At 41.5% G+C, this 23,650-nt stretch overlaps 1 protein-coding gene across 6 annotated transcripts in view; it reads right to left on the bottom strand.

Annotated features, from left to right (window-relative positions):
• The window catches only part of LOC124872311 (astrotactin-2-like), a 513,868-nt gene that overhangs the window by 248,132 nt on the left and 242,086 nt on the right, over positions 1–23,650 (bottom strand). For all 6 annotated transcript variants that reach the window (XR_007039251.1, XR_007039252.1, XM_047372151.1 and 3 more), the window contains 2 exons: positions 13,610–13,714; positions 10,346–10,492 (listed from right to left, as the gene is read on the bottom strand). Coding sequence is in view for 4 of the 6 variants with exons in the window: in XM_047372151.1 (XP_047228107.1) it covers positions 10,346–10,492; positions 13,610–13,714 (252 nt within the window). In the remaining 2 variants the exon portion in view is untranslated. The remainder of the gene's footprint in view (positions 1–10,345; positions 10,493–13,609; positions 13,715–23,650) is intronic.

Genomic DNA, 23,650 nt, shown 5'->3' with positions numbered 1-23,650 from the left:
GCCTGTCAAATGTATTCATACCCAGTGAACATTTTCACATTTTGTCATGTTACAACCCCAGCCTTCAACATATTTTATTTGAATTTCATCTCATAGATAAACGCAGTAACAACTAGTTGTAAAGGGGAAAGAAAATTGATGTGTGGGGTTTGGGATAGCGTTGGGATTTATTTTTTTTTCTCCAACAAAAATCTGAAAAGTGTAGCATGGATTTAGATTCAGCCACTATTGTCAATACTTTGGAGAACTATCTTTTGTTGTGATTAAAGCTGCAAGTCTTTTAGAAATACATCTCTATAAGATTTGCACATGAAGAGACTGAGATATTTAGCCTTTCTTTCCACAAAATAAGGGTAGCCAGGAAGGATGAAGAGCGATCTGTATACAGAAATTTTTAAGTTTTGCCACATGTTATGTAACAATAGGTTTGGTTTGGCTCTTACAAACTGTTAATAATTATAATGCCAACTAGGGCAAGTATCTGCTCGGATCAGCACATGCTTCTGTTTGCTTATCTGTTTAACGCTCCCCTTGCCTGGCCTGTCAGCTTAAATGGACGGCCATGCCTCTGCAGATTCTTCATTTTTTCATATTAGTTTCATTTTCATTGATGGATTGGTGAGTGTTTTGTGCAATGTTTAAAGGTTGGGATATTTTTTACTTAACCATGCTTTAAACATCATCACAACTTTATGCTTGACATGTCTGGTGTGTTCCTTGGTCTTCATGATGCTTCATGATTCATGATCTTTCACAGAAAGAGTCTTTCACAAGACGGATATATTTCTGTTACATATATTTATATACAGGTGGATTTTATCAAGCTATTCTGTCAAGCTGAAGAAGGAGTCCTATCGGCTGTGGTTGGCTTGTGGGACACCTCTGCCACCACCCGGTGGCAGAGGAAAAACCTCGGACCTGGGAGGAGTTTGGTGAGGCCATGGAGAAGGACTACCGGTTGGCCACAAAGCGATTCTGGCAAACCGTCCGGTGCCTCAGGAGGGGGAAGCAGTGCTTCGCCAATACTGTTTACAGTGGGGGTGGGGAGCTGCTGACCTCAACTGGGGACATTATCGGGCGGTGGAAGGAGTACTTCGAGGATCTCCTCAATCCTGCCATCACTCATTCCTTGGTGGAAACAGAGGCTGGGGACTCGGGCTTGGGCTCTTTCATCACCCGGGCTGAAGTCACCGAGGTGGTTCAAAAGCTCCACGGTGGCAGGGCTTCGGGGTTGGATGAGATCCGCGCTTAGTACCTCAAGTCTTTGGATGTTGTGGGGCTGTCATGGTTCACACGCCTCTTCAACATTGCGTGGCGGACGGGGACAGTGCCTTCGGATTGGCAGACTGGGATCGTGGTCCCCCTACATAAGAAGGGTGACCGGAGGGTGTGTTCCAACTACAGGGGGATCACACTCCTCAGCCTCCCTGGTAAGGCCTACGCCAGGGTATTGGAGAGGAGAGTCCAGCCGATAGTCAAACCCCGGCTTCAGGAGGAGCAGTGTGGTTTTCGTCCCAGCCGTGGAACACTGGACCAGCTCTATACCCTCTACAGGGTGCTCGAGGGTTCATGGGAGTTCGCCCAACCGGTCCACATGTGTTTTGTGGACCTGGAGAAAGCATTCGACTGTGTCCCTCGTGATGCCCTGTGGGGGGTGCTCCAGGAGTATGGAATTGGGGGCCCTTTACTAGGGGCCATCCGGTCTCTGTACAAGCGGAGCAGGAGTTTGGTTCGCATTGCCGGCACTAAGTCGGACCTGTTCCCGGTGCATGTTGGACTCCGGCAGGGCTGCCCTTTGTCACCGGTCCTGTTCATAACTTTTATGGACAGGATTTCTAGGCGCAGCCAAGGACCGGAGGGGGTCTGGTTTGGGGACCAGAGGATTTCGCCCCCTCCAGCCAAGACCTACAGCATGCACTGCGGCGGTTCGCAGCCGAGTGTGAAGCGGCTGGGATGAAGATCAGCTCCTCCAAGTCCGAGGCCATGGTTCTCGACCGGAAAAGGGTGGCTTGTCCTCTTCTTGTTGGAGGGGAGTTCCTGCCTCAAGTGGAGGACTTTAAGTATCTTGGAGTCTTGTTCACGAGTGGGGGAAAAATGGAGCGGGAGATCGACAGACAGATCGGTGCGGCTGCCACAGTAATGGGGGCGCTGTGCCGGTCCGTTGTGGTGAAGAGAGAGCTGAGCCGAAAAGCGAAGCTCTCCATTTACCGGTCGGTCTACGTTCTTACCCTCACCTATGGCCATGAACTTTGGGTCATGAACGAGATCCCGGATACAAGCGGCTGAAATGAGCTTCCTCCGTAGGGTGGCCGGGCACTCCCTTAGAGATAGGGTGAGGAGCTCAGCCATCCGGGAGGGGTTGGAGTAGAGCCGCTGCTCCTCCACATCGAGAAGAACCAGTTGAGGTGGCTCGGGCATCTATACCAGATGCCTCCTGGACGCCTTCCTCGGGAGGTGTTCCAGGCACGTCCCACTGGGAGGAGGCCCAGGTGACGACCCAGGACACGCTGGAGGGACTATGTCTCTCGGCTGGCCTGGGAACGCCTTGAGCTAACCCCGGAGGAGCTGGAGGAGGTGTCTGGGGAGAGGGACGTCAGGGCGTCTCTGCTGAGTCTGCTGCCCCCGCGACCCGGTCCCGGATAAAGCGGAAGACGACGAGTACGAGGTGGATTTTATTAAAATAATAACACATAATGTTACTCCTGAAACCAATTGGTGGCAATGGACTGTCTTAAGACGCATCAGAGTAAGAGTGGCTGACTACAAATACGTGACACATCTTTCAGATCTTATTTCTAAAAACTCATCATTTTCCTTCCTCTTGAAATTTATGGACTACTTTGTGTTGGCATTTTAACTCGTACTCGTACTCGTACTCGTCATCTTCCGCTTTATCCGGGACCGGGTCGCGGGGGCAGCAGACTCAACAGAGACTCCCAGACGTCCCTCTCTCCAGACACCTCCTCCAGTTCCTCCAGGGGGAGCCCAAGGCGTTCCCAGGCCAGCCGAGAGATATAGTCCCTCCATCGTGTCCTGGGCCGTCCCCTGGGCCTCCTCCCGGTGGGACGTGTCTGGAACACCTCCCAAGGAAGGCGTCCAGGAGGCATCCGGTATAGATGCCCGAGCCACCTCAACTGGCTCCTCTCGATGTGGAGGAGCAGCGGCTCTACTCCGAGCCCCTCCCGGATGGCAGAGCTCCTCACCCTATCTCTAAGGGAGTGCTCGGCCACCCTACGGAGGAAGCTCATTTCAGCCGCTTGTATCCGGGATCTCGTTCTTTCGGTCATGACCCAAAGTTCATGGCCATAAGTGAGGGTAGGAACGTACACCGACCAGTAAATTGAGAGCTTTGCTTTTCGGCTCAGCTCTCTCCTCACCACAACGGACCGGCACAGCGCCCCCATTACTGTGGCAGCCGCACCGATCCGTCTGTCGATCTCCCGCTCCATTCTTCCCTCACTCGTGAACAAGACCCCGAGATACTTAAACTCCTCCACTTGAGGCAGGAACTCCCCTCCAACCTGAAGAGGACAAGCCACCCTTTTCCGGTTGAGAACCATGGCCTCGGACTTGGAGGAGCTGATCTTCATCCCAGCCGCTTCACACTCGGCTGCGAACCGCCACAGCGCATGCTGTAGGTCTTGGCTAGAGGGGGCCAGCAGGACCACGTCATCTGCAAAAAGAAGAGATGAAATCCACTGGTCCCCAAACCCGACCCCCTCCGGCCCTTGGCTGCGTCTAGAAATCCTGTCCATAAAAGTTATGAACAGGACCGGTGACAAAGGGCAGCCCTGCCGGAGTCCAACATGCAACGGGAACAGGTCCGGCTTAGTGCCGGCAATGCGGACCAAACTCCTGCTCCGCTCGTACAGGGACCGGATGGCCCCTAGTAAAGGGCCCCCGATTCAATACTCCTGGAGCACGCCCGACAGGGCATCACGAGGGACACAGTCGAATGCCTTCTCCAGGTCCACAAAACACATGTGAACCGGTTGGGCAAACTCCCATGAACCCTCGAGCACCCTGTAGAGGGTATAGAGCTGGTCCAGTGTTCCACGGCCGGGACGAAAACCACACTGCTCCTCCTGAAGCCGAGGTTCGACTATCGGTCGGACTCTCCTCTCCAATACCCTGGCGTAGGCCTTACCAGGGAGGCTGAGGAGTGTGATCCCCTTGTAGTTGGAACACACCCTCCAGTCCCCCTTCTTTTGAAGGGGGACCACCACCCCAGTCTGCCAGTCCAGAGGCACTGTCCCCGACCGCCACGCAAAGTTGAAGAGACGTGTCAACCATGACAGCCCTAGAACATCCAGAGACTTGAGGTACTCAGGGCGGATCTCATCCACCCCCGAAGCCCTGCCACCGCGGAGCTTTTTAACCACCTCGGTGACTTCAGCCTGGGTGATGAAAGAGTCCGACCCCGAGTCCCCAGCCTCTGTTTCCACCACGGAATGCGTGATGGCAGGATTGAGGAGATCCTCGAAGTACTCCTTCCACCGCCCGATAATGTCCTCAGTCGAGGTCAGCAGTCCCCCGCCCCCACTATAAACAGTGTTGGCGAAGCACTGCTTTCCCCTCCTGAGGCAACGGACGGTTTGCCAGAATCGCTTCGAGGCCAACCGGTAGTCCTTCACCATGGCCTCACCGAACTCCTCCCAGGCCCGTGTTTTTGCCTCTGCCACAGCCCGGGCCGCAGCACGCTTGGCCTCACGGTACCCGTCAGACGCCTCAGGAGTCCCACAAGCCAACCACAGCCGATAGGACTCCTTCTTCAGCTTAACAGCATCCCTTAATGCCGGTGTCCACCACCGGGTTCTGGGATTGCCGCCGCGACAGGCACCGCAGACCTTACGGCCACAGCTAGGGGCAGCAGCATCGACAATAGATGCGGAGAACATGGTCCACCCGGACTCTATGTCTCCAACATCCTCCGGGATCTGGTCGAAGCTCTCCCGGAGGTGGGAGTTGAATACATCCCTGGCCGCGGGCTCCGCCAGACGTTCCCAGCAGACCCTCACTTTGCGCTTGGGTCTGCCAAGTCTGACTGGCTTTCTCCTCCTCCAGCGGATCCAACTCACCACCAGGTGATGATCAGTGGACAGCTCAGCCCCTCTCTTCACCCGAGTGTCCAAAACATGCGGCCGAAGATCTGATGATACGACAACAAAGTCGATCATCGACCTCCTGCCTAGGGTGTCCTGGTGCCAAGTCCACTGATGGACACCCTTATGTTTGAACATGGTGTTCGTTATGGACAAACTGTGACTAGCACAGAAGTCCAATAACAAAACACCACTCGGATTCAGATCGGGAAGGCCATTCCTCCCGATCACGCCTCTCCAGGTGTCACTGTCGTTCCCCACGTGGGCGTTGAAGTCCCCCAGCAGAATAATGGAGTCCCCGGGAGGGGCACTATCCAGCACCCCCGACAGAGACGCCAAGAAGGCCGGGTACTCCGCACTGCCACTCGGCCCGTAGGCTGAAATGATAGTCAGAGACCTCTCCCCAACCCGAAGGCGCAGGGATACGACCCTCTCATCCACTGGTGTAAACCCCAACACGAGACGGCTGAGCTGGGGGGCAACAAGCAAACCCACACCAGCCCGCCGCCTCTCCCCGTGGGCCACTCCAGAGTAGAACAAAGTCCAACCCCTCTCAAGGAGATGGGTTCCAGAGCCCACGCTGTGTGTGGAGGCAAGCCCGACTATTTCTAGTCGATATCTCTCGACCTCCCGCACAAGCTCAGGCTCCTTCCCCCCCAGCGAGGTGACATTCCACATCCCTAGAGCCAGCCTAAGCATCCGGGGATCGGGCCGCTGAGGTCTCCACCTTCGTCCGCCACCCAATCCTCTTTGCACCGGTCCCTCACGGTTCCCCCTGCAGGTGGTGGGCCCACTGGGGGATGGCCTCGCGTCTCTCGTTTGGGCTTGGCCCGGCCGGTTCCCGCGAGGAGCAACCCGGCCACCAGGCGCTCTCCGACGAGTCCCGACCCCAGGCCTGGCTCCAGGGTGGGACCCCGGCTCCGCCGTACCGGGCGACGTCACGTGCCTCGATATTTTTTTCTTCATGAGGGATTCTTGAACCACTCTTTGTCTGACCCATCACCTAGAGTCTGTTTGCCATGGGAGACCCTACCAGGGGCATTTAGGCCCCAGACAACATAGCCTCTAGGATCATTTGAGCACTCAAACCCCTCCACCACGTTAAGGTGAAGGTTCAAGGAGGGGCGGCATTTTAACATAAAATCTAAATAAAATAATATCAAGTGTTTTGCAGGACACTGAATATCTGTTTATTCAGAAAACACATAATAGCTCTCAAACTGTAACTTTTCACAGAACTTGAAAATGTGGTTGTAGCAGTACACATTTGTCTTTGGTTTTAAACATGATACCTAAGAAAATCACCATTTGCTGTTTAAGCATACATATAAGTCATGGGAACATATGACATGTATGTCAATTTCTATACACAACATTGGGAAGTATCAAAAACAATTGTTGCTAGACTTTTCAATAAATTGGGGAAGTTACTGCTGCTCTTAAAAATTAAAGTACCCCACGAAAGCAGGAGAAAGCTATATACTCAGAACAGATTCTTAAAGAAATTTGCTGGGTCAGACTGAATACAGGCAAACATACTCTTTTCTATTCCTGCAAGAAGGCAGTTTAGCTCAAACCTCCACCAAGAGAAAAGATAAATCTAAAGTTGTCTGCCCACACTGTAGAGCTCCAATTGTAAAATTATTGCTTCTTTTCTCTTAGATGTAAAAAGAAAACACTTAAGCAGTAGGAGCATTGTTTATTTTAATGTGCACAGCTTCTATTCTTAGTCTTGTTCCTATTCTTTTATTTAGCAGAGAAGAACTGGAGAGTTAGACAGTGAAATAAATATTTGTTGTATTATGAATGCAGAAAAAATATTTTCTGCAGGGAAAAAATAAATCAATAGTTGATTTATTCAGCTATAACCCTAACAAAAACAAATGTAATATTTCATAATGTTATGTGTTGTGACTTCGTATTTAGTATGTAATTAATATGCAGTTTATGATCGAATACTAAGTACATTATTTGCTAAGATCCAACTTGTATTTAATTAAATATTTCTTCTTTAGGCCTAGTCAATATAAATATCAACTGAGGCAGACACTGAATATACAATTTAATTGAAAATATTATTTATATTTTTAAAACCTGCTATGCAATTGCTAAACTGTATCGGCCTCAATAAGTGTGGCTTTGATGTAATTGGATTTCATGTAAAATAACTCTTGTCAGGTTATTAAAGTTGATATTAAAAGGCAAATTTGTTCTATTGGTTCTTTGATATCCACTTATAGTTTCTCTTTTAAATTACTTTCATAAAAGTTGCTTTATTGTGTATATGTTCTGTTTATCCTCGCCTGACACCAGTGAAATCAGCTCCAGTTTTTTAACCATTGCTCCGACTGTGAATATGGGCAAGTTTAGGTTAGTAGCTATTCTCTTGTAGTGGCTCCTGTCCTTGAATGTCATGTTCTCTTGTCTTTTTCATTTTGAAGAGATGCTTAGAAAAAGATGGTCCTTACTTTGGAAAGGTGTACATACATGGGCTGACTGCAATATGAACAGTAAGTAATATGTTATCTTAAAACCAGAAAATGCACTACAAACATATTAAATATAGAACTGTGAATGTGGGGGAGCTTGAAACAAGGAAGCAGTACATAAGAGCACCCGTTCATCTGAGATGTAGATGTTAGGCTCTCAGAGACATTGGCAATCATTAGATAAATTAGCTTAGCTATTTAATTCCCCTTACTTTATTTAACCAATAACCCATATTCTATATTCTTATCATACTTAATGTTATACTGTGATATTTTGCCTAAATGAAAGACTGGATTTACTTTAAACTCAAAGCCCTTGAGTACTGTTGTTGTATCTATTGTTTTAGATTACAGGTGTCCACAGACGTTTACAAAGCCATCAATGCTTATGAATGAAATCTGAAAGAATGTGATTGACATTGAAACATGATGTATTTGATTGATTTGATTAAAAAACAACTGATTTTGTCATAAGCACAGCTTAATAAATGTCAGTCTGTAGTCCTCAGTCACATGTAGGACAGGATGTAGAGTGAATAGTCTGAGTTCAACAAAAATAATTTAAAAAAGCCTATGATATTTCAAGCACATTGCTTTTCATCTTTTAATTATGTGCAACTATTTCTGTGATAGGTTGGGGCAGTGAATAAGTTTATTTTTTTTCCATTAGAAGATTTTTGTACATTGGTTTTATTTTTCCGACATTTGTTATAATTTTAGTTCTGGTGAAGGATTTCATTTTTGTTGAATAGTTGGAAATCTATTGTACTACACTGGCTGCAATGGGAAGCTTTTGAATGGTAAATTTGCAATTGAGTGTGTGGATATTTAAGAAAAAGAAAAGTAGATTTGGCCCTGGACTATTTGTTGTTTCTTATGTTTACAGCAGCATGGTCCAAAAATTCCTAACTTTTGTCAACAAACTCCAAGACACTGATCTAGAGGTAGTGCGTACTACTTTCATTCAGCACTGTTTCATTAAATTTCATTTTTCCTTTTATTACATGTTACGTTTCATTTCAAACATGGGTGATTTATTGAGAGTGATCTGACTTCTCTTTTGCATTAACTGGAAAAATAATTGCGCCATCATTCACTCAACAAATATTAGAAAGCTGCACAGAAAACTGGGTAAATAATTTGTACAACTAAACTGGCTCAGGAATGTCAAAACAGTACATAGTATTCCAAGTGAAGAAGCATCGCAGGAGTTGTTTTTTCCAATCCACACATTTTGTTTAGTATATGTCAGGGCTAAGTTCAGTATCGGTCAGTTTAGTATTCCTGACCCCTGAAACTCCAGCCTTACCTTGGTAGTGTGGCATAAATGCCAATTACTTGTGTTTGAATGGAGTAAAAGACAAAACATTTTTTAAGTTGCATACTTTTAGGTCAGATTTTGACCTCAGTCTTATAGCACTGACAGCAGCAGCAGCTATTCATTACTGATTGTGGTCATTTGATTTACAGTTCAGTTTCCAACCTCAAAGACTTGGAGAACATCACAAAAAATAAATCATCAAAATACCAGTGGTAGCATGCCAAAGGCTGGTCAGGAATTATGATAATATAAGAAGCATTGGATTGCAATAATGCCAATACAGGTTATTCTATTGAAATTTAGAAAGGCCATGAATAATATTCAATTCATTTTAAACCAATATGCCTTTACATAGTTTTATCATCTTTTGAGAAATGCCTAACTGGTTTCCTAGCAGAAATAAACCTCTAAGTTGAGTGAAAACTATTTTTAATCTAAATCTGCCAGGGGTATGAATAATTTTGTGTTGACTGTTACTATGTAAAAGGGTCTAATGAGATCTCTCGGAATTAGGTCTAACATATAAAAATGTGACAAAATATCTCGTCAAAGTGAAATCTGTCTCATGGAGAGATATATCTAGTTGTGCTTAGCATAACTTTCTTTGGTGATAATAAACTGCAAATGTAAAGTGAGAACTTAACACATTGTTTCTCTATTTTTGAGACACATTTTTTGACGTAAGAAAAGATGAATATCTTCAGATGCCCTTTTGTATCGAAGGAGTCATCTAATAATGACCGTTACTCAGCATGGTTGACATTGTTACATGAAAATTAAAGAACACCCAGAACTTTTCAAATGGTATGTTTGGGAACATTGTGGGCTATCAGTAAAAAAAAAAAAGAAACATTGACTGAACAACAGACAAAAGATGAAAATTTTTGTAATCACTGTGAGAATACTACGACTGACTAATAACACAGTTTGCACTTTACTATCTGGCTCTAAATAAAATAGTTATTTCAATCTTTTGTTTAAAAGAATCTGGACTACATTTGACCATCTAAAAAGGCTTTGATGGGTTAAACCTGAAATGAATTGTTCTAAAATGAATTGCAGAATTTGAAGGACATTTTTAATAGAGCAGTTTCAATGCTTTTTGGCAAAAGGACAACCATAGACTGAGAAAACCATGAAAACTCCAACTACTCAAGCCTGGACCACACTGATTAGAGTCTTTGAAACACAGTTTGAGATTTGTGAAGCCTTTATACTATTGGTAAAAAATGGGGATCCTTTGTTTTGTCTAAAAACTCATTTTTGATATTGTTTTGAACCCAGTGTTGTGTATCGTCTTTGAGAGCTGAATGTACCCTTACACAAATTGCAATATAACATACTCTACCATATGTAGCTAAAAATTGCACAATCATTCAGATTCTGCATCTTTTAACCAGTCAGCAAAGCTTTAATGTGTGACTTGTACTTACCATCTGCAACAAAATGCTCTGGCACATGGAGAGTAACCTTGACGGTGAGGGGGCAGGAGTCCTGTGTAGCATAGACAATGGCAATGACACATGTGCTGATGGTAATCAGTGTCAGGGTGACCTTATTCAGAGGACTTTGCGAGGGGCCTAAAGGTACAGGCAGAGAGAAACAGAGAAACAGAAATAAACAGAGATGGGTTTAGTATTTTTTTAAGAGAACAAAATGTTTTTTTCATTTGTATCTTTAACAGAACATTACACGCATCTATATCTGCCCTGCTGATTGTTAAAGCTTCCAAGCCAACTGAAAAAGGAATTAATTTCACTTATGTCTTATAGTACTAGCCATGACTTGTATTTTGATGTACATACAATTCACATTTCCATTCAATTGAATGAGAAAGTGTGTCCAAACCTTTGACTGGTAGTGTACATGGTCCATTGCTGAGGACACCACAGCTTCTTCACAATAGTCTAGAATTATTTGCAAGTGTGAAAAATTATTATATCACCAATGACAGGATTATCGATTGGTAGTTACTTTGGCACTTTAGCTGTGTCAGGTGTCATATTTCCAAGATGAAGTACAGGGAATGAAATTAGCCGCTTAACCTCTGCCAGCTATTATCTATCATAGAACAGAACGTGACAGCTTAAAATGAGGTTTACTGGAATCCCACCATGGTTTGCAAAACATATTGCAACTTATTGGTAACTCCAATATAATAGTTCAAGGTCTGAAATATTGTGAAACTTATAATAATGGTGTTCATACTGATTGGATTAGTAAGACCACATCAAAGAAATGCTTGCAAACTGTTTTGTTTAATAAATTACCTTTTAAATTCACAATGATGCAAACCGTGACAGATGTTCGGAGGTAGTAAAGTGCAGCACAAGGTTATAACCATGGAGACAAATTTAAGATTTTAGAAACAACAGCTGTCTCCAGCAAAAGATGCAGTTCAGTTAATCCTTTGGGGTCAGGGTGCTGTCAGTAGGCTTCTGAAGGGGTCCCTCAATTACCGTAAAAGCTTACTGAGTGGACTAAAGAATGCATGCTCACTCACGGTGGAAAACACTTCCAATATGGGCAAAAACTATACAAGTTTAAGCCGCACGTAAATCTGCAACAAATGTAATTAGGGTTGAAAACCAAAGCTATGTTTAATTTAAAGAAAAAGAACTGCAAGATAAATACTAAACTGGGCATACTCTGATCAGCAGCCTTATGTGATGTCAGAATCAGGGAAGGTAGATCTTAATTTTATAATGATTTTCAACAGAAAAGCAAAACAAAAAGAAAAGCTGACCATGATATGTTGTTGTTTGCCTGTGGCAAACTATATCTAAAATGAGTTTGATTTGACAGAAAAGTGTGGTTAGTAGCTAAAATTATTTATAATTTACCCCATACTAATTGCTCTATGAATTTAATAAACATATATGACCATGTTTTTATGAATTTAAAGGACACTTTGGCTTAAAATGTTTGCCCTTCATATGGAAAAGGCTGCATTAAAACTACAACTCAAGGACGAACACTATACTTGTTTGAATTCTGTCCCACAGGCATTACTATATGCTAAAAGCCTCTGTCTACACAGCTACCCAATCAAGGTATTTAGATTTTCAAAGGTGTTCAGAATGTCAATGAGAACAAACCTTAGCTTTATCAACTCATTATTGAGTCTTTTTGAGGATGTTTTTTTTTAATGGGTGACTGGTTCAACGGCTAATAAATGAAGCACACACACACACGCACCTACCCACACACACACACACACACACCCACAAAATAAATAAATAAAAAAAAGAATCAATGATCAACTTGTAAAAGCTACAAATATATACACACTTAACTGGATATTTTCCCTGACACATATAGAAAACTACTGCATACATGACACAGAGCACTGTATTATGGCAAATATTTCAACAAGCAACCAAACACAGACTATCTACAGCACAAGGAAGACTAAATGTATCACATTGTAATGATGTAATCACTAACAAATTAGCAATGACAGTAGCTTATGTTGTTGACAGAGCAGGAAACAAAGAGATGGATTGGGCCCTCGTCTGCAGTAATGCTTCACCTATGGCCATGACTTATGGATTATGACCGGAAGAACTAGATCCTAGATACAAAATGAAATGAGCTTCCTCGTTGCTGTCAGGGAAGCTTGGAATGGGACAGCTGTATTTCAGCATCAAATGGCGTAGCTGAGTAGGTTCAAGCATGTGTCCAGGAAGCCCTAAACTTTGAGAGTGTTTCTGGGGATGGCCTATGGGAAGGAAACCCAAATGTTGTTGGAGGGACTAAAAAACACATGATGACCACGGAATGCCTGGTGATCCCACAGACTGAGCTGATGAGAGAAAATCTGAAAACAAAAATAAAAATACTAGATTTCTTACCTTGGTGAACCAAACTCAGATAGGCCCTGTATTGTTCAGTTCCATGACTCTACTATTCTGTTGGGGTATGGAGTTTATAATGTTTCTCACTGGCAGTCCTGAATTAGTTTAGTGGGTTCAAAATAATGTGAGTTATACAAAACAAGCCTACCAAGACCTTGTCAACGTGGGTGAATTTCATTTAAGCATTTTAGGCATAGAGTGGGCTGGAAACTAAAACTATAAGGGGACTGTCAGACAAACTGTAACCAAGGAGATGCAGAGATGAAATATAGCTTTTGGTCATTTTTTATGTGTTGAAATCCAAGAGGACACAAAAACAGAGTAAAAGTTAAATTTAATCTAGGTCTCACATATGAATATCTGTATTCAATACTGTTTTCACAATTACTTGTCATGGAAGTTAAAAACACGTTTTTGTTAGAAGTCATTTGACTTAAGTTTCATTATCACAGAAACTCCATTTACATTAAGTCATATATCTCCTTTGAGTGTCATTGGCTGTGCTATAAAACAGCACTTTCCACACTACAGGGAGGGTGCACAACTCCCTCCTACTTCCAGCTATGCTGACAATTCTAAAAAATGTCTTGGCTCATTTCTTTTTGCTGTATGCCATATATATCATTACTCCCCTTCATATTCTGCCACACTAACTTCAGAATACATTTGTTTTCAAACACATTTCATTGTTTTTTATTCTACATTTTTAAAAATCTTTTTATTGCATTCTCAGCAAGTAAGCAACAGATAAGAGGAACTCCCCTCCTGTGCACAGTGAGGTGTTTAGCATATGACACATTCATCACAAGGTTGAGAAATACACCTGTATTATTTTCTTACCTTTGCTGCGCCTTCGTCCTCTGTTCTGTTCTGTGTAAAACTTCATTTGATTGTCATCTTCAGGCTCAGAGCTTGATTCACCTTGAGGACCATGTACACCTCCAGCTGATGCCAAAGAAAAGGTGAGACAAAAACAGGCAAAAAAGCCTTTATTAATTAGAGTCAATCATTAAATAATTTTTCTATTTTTTGATATGTTTTATTAGTGTAATCCCTGCTTAATGGTTGTGTTAGCATGACAAATTATTCAAAGCTTCCTCATTCAGGTGTCATGTAGAGAAAGGACCAGTGTTGCATAATTACAGTGTACTGGTATGACAAAATTGCAGATTAATTGCTCAGAAATGTGATTTTTCACTCCTCTCAAGTCCTTCCTGGTTTGATCAGTGGGTCTTTCGTCTCTGAAGCTCAATTGTTTAATGACATTGTGTCACATCTGTGGAGTGTGTTCGTGTGCCTGAGAGCACATCCGTGATGAGGTGACAGCAAGACAGAAGATGTGAGAAGCTTTGTTTATACCGATATGCCAGCCAAGCATCAAAACACACATTTTTACTGATTCTCACAGGGGGTTGCCTCAAAGTGATTATTGCCATACTGGGGATTTGCAAACTCTTAAGCCTCTGATAGATAATTACACTTTTAAAAATCTTTCTAAAACTGATTTAAATGAAATATATCCTAGTGATAGCTTAGTTTAAATTTATTTAAACTAAGCTATCATTAAGAAGAAAATAGTAGCCTCAAGTAAGATTATCAAATCATTTATGTGTTGCCCGGTTGCCCTTAAAACCAACAGTATAACAAAGTTACATGTTAAATTATAAGTTAAATTAGAACGTGCGTATTGATGAGGCTTGCTTGTTAGATTAAACATACCTTTTAAAAATAATTACTTTTAATTAGGTAAACACAAATAAAGGCTTGAAAACATGAGTCTGTGTGTAAATAATCTATATAATGTAATCTATTTAAAGTTACTGAAAGAAACTTCTCAATAATCAAATTTATTAAATATGAATTTATAGTATATTATTGCTAATCTCCTTAAGTCAAAGGGGAATAAAGAACAGAAATAAAATGTATGCCCTTGCTGTAGCTATGAATAAGCATATGAGAGGAAAAGCGTTTTCAGTTAAGTGTAAATAAAAAGAAAGTTCAACATGCAGATGTAGAACAAAAGTCAACAACCAGTGATGATTTGCAATTCTTTCACAAATAAAAGCAGTATGGCGACAACCGCCTGCTTTTTTTTAGACACCATTTAGCAACTGAAACAATGTGAAAAGGTCCAATGAACAATTTACTTATTAATGAGCTATTATAAACTAAAATATTTCACTCACATAAAGATAACATGGGAGGAAATAAAACTGTTGGACAATGCTGGGTGAAAGTTTTTTTATGTGTCCTGTCCTGGCAGTTTTGTTAAACAGAAGCATGGTCTGGTTGCCTTGTACTGTCAGAGACAAGTTTGCTCTATAAAGGGGGAAATGAGACACTGACTCAGCTGCACAGTTATTTTTATTAAATTATTGGTATGCCAGGCCATACCTCATTTAAGCAGCAGAATAGACAAGTGATGACAACTGTAAAGAGACAAATGAGAAAGAAAGATGAGGGGAAAGGAGGAACCAAGGAAACAACAACCATGACAAATGAAAAACAAAAAATAATAATAGTAATCACATTGCTACCTGGTACTGGCAATAATAATGATATGTGAAGGAATGTAAAAATAAAATTAAAGTTGCAAAACAGAAGGAATTCAACTATATCGCCAAAAGTCTTCACACAAATAATTTAATTTAGGTGTTCCAAACACTTCTATGGCCACAGGTGTATAAAACCAGGAACTAGGCATGCAGAGTGCTTCTTCAAACATTTGTGAACGAGAGCGTCCCTTCTATGATCTCAGTGAATTCTACTAAATTTTCCACAATCAAATGTCAGTGTGTTATAACAGTGGAAGCAACTGAAATGACATAAATTCAGCCAGAAAGTAAGAGGAGACAAAAATTACAGTGTCAGGCCAGGCACCTACTGAGGCACATAGTGCACTGAGGTCACCAACTTCCTGCAGAGCGTGTATGAGAAAGCTGACAAGCAAATACTTTGGAAAATATAGTGTAAAGGTGTCTTCTCCATCCATAGCCCTTCTAAAAGCAAAGAGTTGTCTTTCGCCTCTTGTGTTTGTAACTGTGTATGATTTTGCCTGCTTCCATAGATATACACGTGTGTATGCGTGTGTATGTTTGTATGCAAGTCATCACAGAAATAAAGTAATAAGTTGCATCTAGTAAAATTGAGGGGGGAGCCACAAGAAAGGTGGGGCCGGCAATGGGATAGGTTGGGCCGTGATGCTTCACACTACAATAGACCCCAAGCAGGTTGCCCCCACAAAATCACAGTCAGAGACAAAAAACAAAGCTGTTTGCACGAAATAGTTATACTGTTCAGGATAATACACCGGTCTTTATCCAAATTTAAATATAACTTTAAGCCGACTTGTGACTGTGACGACCACTGGTCAACCAGTCTCTCTCCTCTTTTTTGACTTTTCTAAACTTAAGACTTTCTGGGATTTTACATTTCAAATCTATTTAGAGGTTAATAAAGTATCCACACCACTCACCCTCTTAAGATCTGCACCTTAACCACAAAGGAGTGAATTGGTTAGTATTTGCCACCTAGCTAGGAGTCTTTAACTATTGAGGTGTAAGGAAAGACTCCCCGCAACTTTTAGTATATGGGTCAAGGACACGGTAAAAAAATTTTATTCTACTAGAGATTGTGTTAAAAGGTTTTTACCTCAATCATAAGTCAACAGTTTCTGAGACCAGGCATTGACAGTGGGATCTTTAAATTAACTGATTAGAGATCAGTTTTTTAAGGCCGATACCGATTATTTTGACATCAGTCTAGCCGACCCGATATGTGCTGCCGATTTGTTTGGGTTGATTCTTGAGGTCGATATTCCTTTTTCTACCTCCAGTTACATGGAGGTATGTGGGGAGTGGTGGCCTAGTGGTTAGAACAGGAGGTTTGTGTTCCAGAGGGGACACAAGGGGCCAGGTTCATATCCCACAGATTGCCACTCTGGGTCCCTGAACAAAACCCTTAGCCCCAGAATGCTCCCTGGGCACTGCACAATGGCAGCCCACTGCTCCCTATAAGGGATGGTTTAAATGAAGAGGACAAATTTTGTTGTAATATACATGTGCAATAACCAATAAATTGGGGCCTGCCATAGCAATGCATGGCAGGCACCTATTACTATGCACCTCTAAACTGGACTCTTTATTTATTTTTCTTCCGTCTCCGTTAATGCGGCCCGAACCGCAGTGTGCACCCCCACAATATATACATTAAAACGACCGGCTCGGTCCCGTGAGGTGTGCTATTACTTTTATTGGCGTTTCGAGTTACCATGGCGACGTAATTAACGAAAAACCGAGCCCCAAAATCCCATAGGAATGAATGGAGTTAGGGGCGGAAGGAATCCTCAAAATTCACTGTTTTTGGGGCTCTGCTGTATCGCCATACTTTCACCTAGAAACACAGTTTGACTTTCAGTTTGTAGGAAAATCTGCCGGCTCTGCAGAAGTGAAAACGGTTTGTTGATAACTGCTACGGTTTCTCTAAAATTAGACTCCAAGCGACACAAAGTTTGCGAGAAAATCACACTCTTAACAGTGGAGATGGCAGTTACTAGAGTGTAAAAAGAGGGGATTTTTTGAGGAAAAATGAGTTTCAACTAGCACTCACGGCCACAAATTTCACTCTACAATCACAATTTTTGGCCAGATTGTAGGGCCGGGCCTCTGCTTTCACACAATAATTTCAAAATTGTTCTAAGTCTTATAGATTTCTGTCAAAACACGCTCGATCGCCAAGACTCACAGGAATTCTGTAGGCCTTCTCCCATGTATTTTCAATGAGAGCTTGACCTGTAATCCATGAGTGACACCATTTATTTCCATAATCATATTTTATACTGTGAATGACATAGAGCTATGAAAATCTCCATGATTGGGGACGAGGGATAGCTGTCGCCCACAGTTTAAAAAAATTTCAAATACCATGTACGGATTCCGAGATATTAGACTTTGTTCGGGAGCATGTTCAGGAATTTTTGCCTTTTTCTCCATTTTCCCTCTCTTTTCACCCAGTGTTATGTCTTTATTATTATATTTTCAAAAATAAAGGATGAATATTAATGTTCCCCTGTCCGTTCTGATACAAACGGGTTAAGAATGACATCGATCGCCCCTACTGTTTCAGAGTTATGGCCAGTCGTTCGGGAGCATGCGCCTCCATGTTATAAAGCCTAGACCAGGGGAGACACAGAGTGAGGTGCTGCGTGAGTGAGAAACAGCAGGTGTCAAGTTACACTGACGCTCTTTGCTGATTGGCTGATTCATTCCTCACTGTTCTATTTATAGCTCTGTGTATCTCCTACTGTATATGTCTGGATGTGATTCTGTCTTTCTTTCTGCCTCTCTGTGTCTCACACTCAGACACACACCCACACAAACTCAAACACACACACACACAGACACACTCCCACACACACATGCATGGATTACTATCTTTCTGAGGACTTTGCATTGACTTTCATTGATATTCATTCATTTCTATGGCTTAAACCTGACCTGACCCCTAACCCTTTGACCATCTTCATAGGAGGCAACTACATGGTGGCCATGTTGTGTGGGGAACTTAAACACCATGTACTGCTGTTCCAACATCCACACAACAGTGTCAATTTCTTTCATCAACCCTCCATGCTTACTAATGATTATTTAAAGCTTATAATAACATACACAATGGTTTTAGAATAGCAAGCATGTTCTATATAACTAATAGAAATAACCCAGACCTGAAAGGACAACCATGCTTGATTTTCAAAATAAGACAAAACATGATCTACAAAATAAAAGCCTTTAAACAATAGATGATTGCAGGAGTGGGCTTCACACTACTGTTGGAGCTCCCTCAGTGATGGGAATGGGACTATGCTGGTCCTTTGAAACAGGCTTACTGAAACTTCCAAAATAAAAGCCCACACCTTCCATAGTTACTATGGATTTTGTGAGTTGACAAGTGCATAGAAAATGATTTTTAAATAGCAAGTGGGTTCTATTTAACCAATGCAACTAACCCAGACCTGAAAGTACAACCATGCTGGACTTTCAAAATAAGACAAAACATGCTCTACAAAATAAAAGACTTTACATTTTAAACAATAGATTATTGCAGCACTGGGCTTCACACTAATAGTGGAGCTCACCCAGTGTTGGCCTTTTCAAATAAGGCTTACTGAAAATTTCAAAATAAAAGCCTCAGTCTTCCAGAGTTACTAGTAATATTTTAAGCTGATTATTGCATACATAATGATTTTTAAATAGCTAAACCTAACCGCCAGAGAAACTTTGTGGTCCCAGCACGCACCTCTAAATTTCTTCCGAAATTTTCTAGTTATTATTATTATTATGATAGAAATGACACAATGATAACTAATGTTACACAAGTGTCAATTAAAACAAAAAGAAAAATGTATTAACAAAACAAAACATATTAACAATGTATAGCAAACAATGTAGAATATTTAAATATAAAAGCAATCTTAACACCAATCTTAAATGTTTGTGCACTTGTAGCAGCATGGGGCCTTTGTAGTACATATTACTTTCCTCAGAGCTTGTGTAAACAGCAGTATAACAAAATGATCCATAGTGTTTTTTTACACCAGGCCATAGTGAAACTGACCTGAGAAAATCTGTAAAATTTGTTTTGTTATCCCATCTATTACACGAAGACAACAGACTAATAGGCCTAAGGAAACTCTCGGACGCACAGAGAGAGAGAGAGCGCTTACTGTAACAATATGTAATATTGCAATGTATTGTTCAGATCTGACCTAGCACTAGGGAACAAACAAGGGCTGTGTAGTTAAGTAAGCCAGAAAACAAGCCAATGTCTGGGGTTTGCGCATTAGTTGTTTTGAATAAATGCCGGCGCCATTGGGCCAGAGCAAAGACTATGGACTCCTTGTTTTTATAGAGCAACCACACTTAAACATGGTGGCAGCGGCAGTGGATTCTTGCCCGAGCTTTGAGTGGTTTGCTGCGGAGCAATTGGAGACAGCTGTGGACAACAACTGCTAACGGTTAGTGAAGATTAGGAGCTGTTCTGCAGCTCTCTGCTCTGGTGAGCCCATCTTTCTCACTGGGCAAAATTGCATTTAAACCAGCTAACGTTAACAATCAGCTTCAGACCACAGTTTGAAAGGTACATCGAAAAAAAAAAAAAAAAACGTGTTGACTCTTAAACGTTTTTGCTTTGCTGGCACCTAATGAGCGTGTTACAGTGAGAAAAGAGCTTCTTTGGTTTAGGAGGAGATAAAACACTGACCACTGCTGCAGTGTATGGACATTATTTCATATAAAGTTAAGTGCTGAACATGTAGTGATTGATAATTGTTTTTATGTGCATACATGATTCTCCATGACAACGCTGTATCGGCTGACACCAAGAACTGATGCATCTTACGTTCTACCTTTATGTGCTCTGAGACTGAAATTATGACTACACTTTGAGATTTTGTCAAGTAAATACTTCTAATTGTATCATGTACTGTTAGAAAAATGTGGTGCAACATAAATATGACTGTTTAGCTGGAGGGGATAGCTATTACTGCAATGCTCAAGTTTGATGATAGTTAATTTGCATATGCCTTAAAGTTGCCATAAATTAACTTAATATATTAGATCTATAAAATCAATAAAACATATGTGGGTAAGGTCAGATGTAAAATCTTTTAATTATGTTTTATCATAAGTTTAATGTAGAAGATTGGTCGCATCCCGTCTGTCTTGAATTCTTGGTGTCAGGCTGTTTGTACTTCTGCTCTATTCTATCTGAAGTTTTCATTTTGTCATACTGTCAAAGTCATCCTATTCACAGTTTGGTAGCAACTTTTATGGTCTCTGGAGACTTCTGTCTGCATTATCACAGTCGATAAATTCCCAGTTCCTGTTCTTCAAAGGGAAAATGTTCTGCCCTCTGTTAACAAGTTGACACAGCTTTTTCAGGTGTCTCCAAAATGTCTTCGAGACAGTGTGGTCAAAATAACTGAGGTACAGTTTGGACAGATTCTTTCTAAACCCTATTCTAACAGGCTTCTTTAAAGCTACAGGTTTAAAAGAGATGGGGGGTGTTCTGGGCCTCATTTCTGCAACACTCCAGCTCTCTCTATAACCAGCTCATCCTTGTCCACTCATTTCAAATCACCATTAGCCATCTGTGAGCCCAGATTTACCACCAGCAACATCTAGACTCAGCATAGTCTGTCCTACTTCCAGCTTTTATTTGGATCACCACATTACTATATTGCTTATTCATTCAAACATTTGTATATATTTTTTTTATCGAAGCTTATGCATATCACTTTATATTGGTTTTAACTTTCCAGTGATAGACTATTGAATGAAAAATATCAAAAAAGTGACCTACTGTCCCTCCACCTCAGAAGCTTGATAGTCTTTATGGTATTTATATCCTTGGGAATGATTTTGTCCCATATTTTCTATTTAAAACCCTGTGTTATTTTAAGCAAGAAATAATTAACCTGTTAAGCCCTAAATGTTTAAGAAGCAATTTCTGCCTGAAATGGCATAACTAAAATTAATCAAGTGTAGCTTCACAGTTATAAAGTCTAAATCCAAACCTTTGGTACCTGTATGAAGCAACCAAAAATTTCATACCTTTATATCAGGTAAAAACATTTTTTTGGAACTACTATTGCAGCTGTTACTACAGTATGTCTGATTAACTTGTGGTTAAACAAAGAAGAAATAAATTTTTTTAAGCTTTGCCAACATTTATTTCTAAATGAACATTGCAAAACACCATGAAAATCCTATTGAAATCCTAGGAGAAGCCCTAGATTGTATTCATCAACATATTAACTGCAGCAAATTTGGACTGAATAAATTGAAACATATTTGTTCCACAAAAGGTTTAGTAAGCAATGTTCTAGACGGAGCTGGCATTTTGGCACAGGTTTGCCGAAAAGTGCCAAAACTGTGACAAATGTGTTTTCATCTCACAAAAGGGAATGATGATGGCCTGTCCCCCCTGTCATGTTGTAGAAACCTAAGTCAAATGTATTTGTGCTTACAAATCTGGCTAATAAATATTATAGTGACTCTGATTCTGAACTCAAAACAAAACTCAAAACTCTTCTAACTCAAAACAAACGAGTCTTGAATCAGTCTCACACAAACAGCTTTTCAGCCTGTTTGTTCTGGAGAAGGGGTGTCTGATTGTTGTTAACAGATGTTCTACACAAGAGTAATTACAAATGTAAAATAGGTTAATATTGTTGAAATAGGAGACATGTAATGTTAATCTGATAGAAATAAGACGTAACACTGTAACTTACTCACATATTCATTATCCTCTTCCTCATCCTAATCGACACAGCTGTCCAAAGAATATTCCATTTCAATGTCACTGGTCTGCCAAATGTTGTCCAAAACGTCCAAACTGGTCCTTTTCCTCTTGTGTGCCATTATAAATGATCGATTATCTAGACATAACACAACACTAGAAGCTAACCGAGCAGAATGCAAGCTAGACGCAGAGGTCTGTAATTTTACGCAGTCCTAGCGCATCTCAAATGCACGCAAATTACGAAGGTGCTGCAAAGAATAGCTATACATTGTTGCAAAGATGAGTTACTCTACTTTCTAATGACACAGGAAATGGGGGGTTCCTTCAAAAATAAAGGTGTTTTCTGTTGTGTTTTGTTCCCAGAGTCAGCCATGTCTGAAGGACCTTTAATTGTCATCACCTGTGTTTAATGTGCTGTAAAACAAAGTATTTGTGCTCATTTGGAAAATTTGTGCTCATTTGTGCTCATTGTTTTGTGAATATCAAAGCCTCCTCTTGCGAAGGAAAAACAATCTCTGATGGCATTTGATCTAGTTTAAGAGAAGGCGACATATGGCCATTGCTCTGCTCATACCTCTACCGATATGCTCAGCTTTACAGCTTAAAGAGAATTTTCTGACAAATAATTTTTTTTTTCACATCCAAATGTGTCTCTGTAGCACATTTTAAAATTCTAATCTAAATGAAGTCTAATCTAAGTGTTATTTTGTTTACATTTACTGATTTGCAAACCTTACATCCAAATTCACCCGCACTGATCCACATATTATAAACAGGACTTTAACTATGCACACCAATAGCATGAGCTAAGTAATTTCGTCCGGTCTGAGCAATCTTGTGTAGAGAATCTTTGTTAATGTTGTTGATTTCTCTCTAGGTTAAAAGCTAAGAACCTTTTTATTCCAGAAAAACTAACCAGCCTTGCTTGTAAGATTCCAAATACGGACCGGAAATTTCAGCCAGACACTGAGAGCGTTTAAAAGATTTATTAAAACAAATAAGCTAGTGGGAGTCAGGAAACCTTGGCAGGAGTGAACAGGTGACTCTTTTTTGTATTGTTAAATCTGCTTGTGGTCTTGATAATCAGTGGGAACTTTAGAAAGATCAGGGTATGTTTGTTCAAAATCCACCTGAGTAGGAGAAGGAGAAACAACATTAAGCAAACAACATAACAGACCGTGACAGTGATGACATCACAGCAGGTAGCAATGAGGCAGGGAAGATCATCGTCTTTGCTTACAGCAGCGGTGACTGATGAACAATCAGATATCGAATCAAAATCTAGAAGTGGTCATACACCAGAAGGTAGAGACAGACTAACTAATCCAGTGGTTGGGAAATATACGGAGGTCGTGCCATGGAAGCAAGATTGTTGTCCAGAGATCAGAAACTCTGCAATAATCTGGTTAGGACAAGGCAAGGCGGGATAATCCAGGGCACATAAATGAGGGCAGAATGTGCCAATCAGGTGAGGGCATAAAGAGAACGCTAGATATCTACTTGCAAAGAGTTTTGAAAATCTGGCAGAGAGCTGTGGACAGGAGAGCATCTAAACAGAGCTGAAAGTAGGTGCAAGGCATG

Source organism: Girardinichthys multiradiatus, chromosome 8 (genome assembly GCF_021462225.1).
Source record: "Girardinichthys multiradiatus isolate DD_20200921_A chromosome 8, DD_fGirMul_XY1, whole genome shotgun sequence".
NCBI classification, from domain to species: domain Eukaryota; kingdom Metazoa; phylum Chordata; class Actinopteri; order Cyprinodontiformes; family Goodeidae; genus Girardinichthys; species Girardinichthys multiradiatus.
The sequence above is the reverse complement of the archived record's forward strand: the minus strand, read 5'-3'. Positions and strand labels throughout refer to the sequence as shown.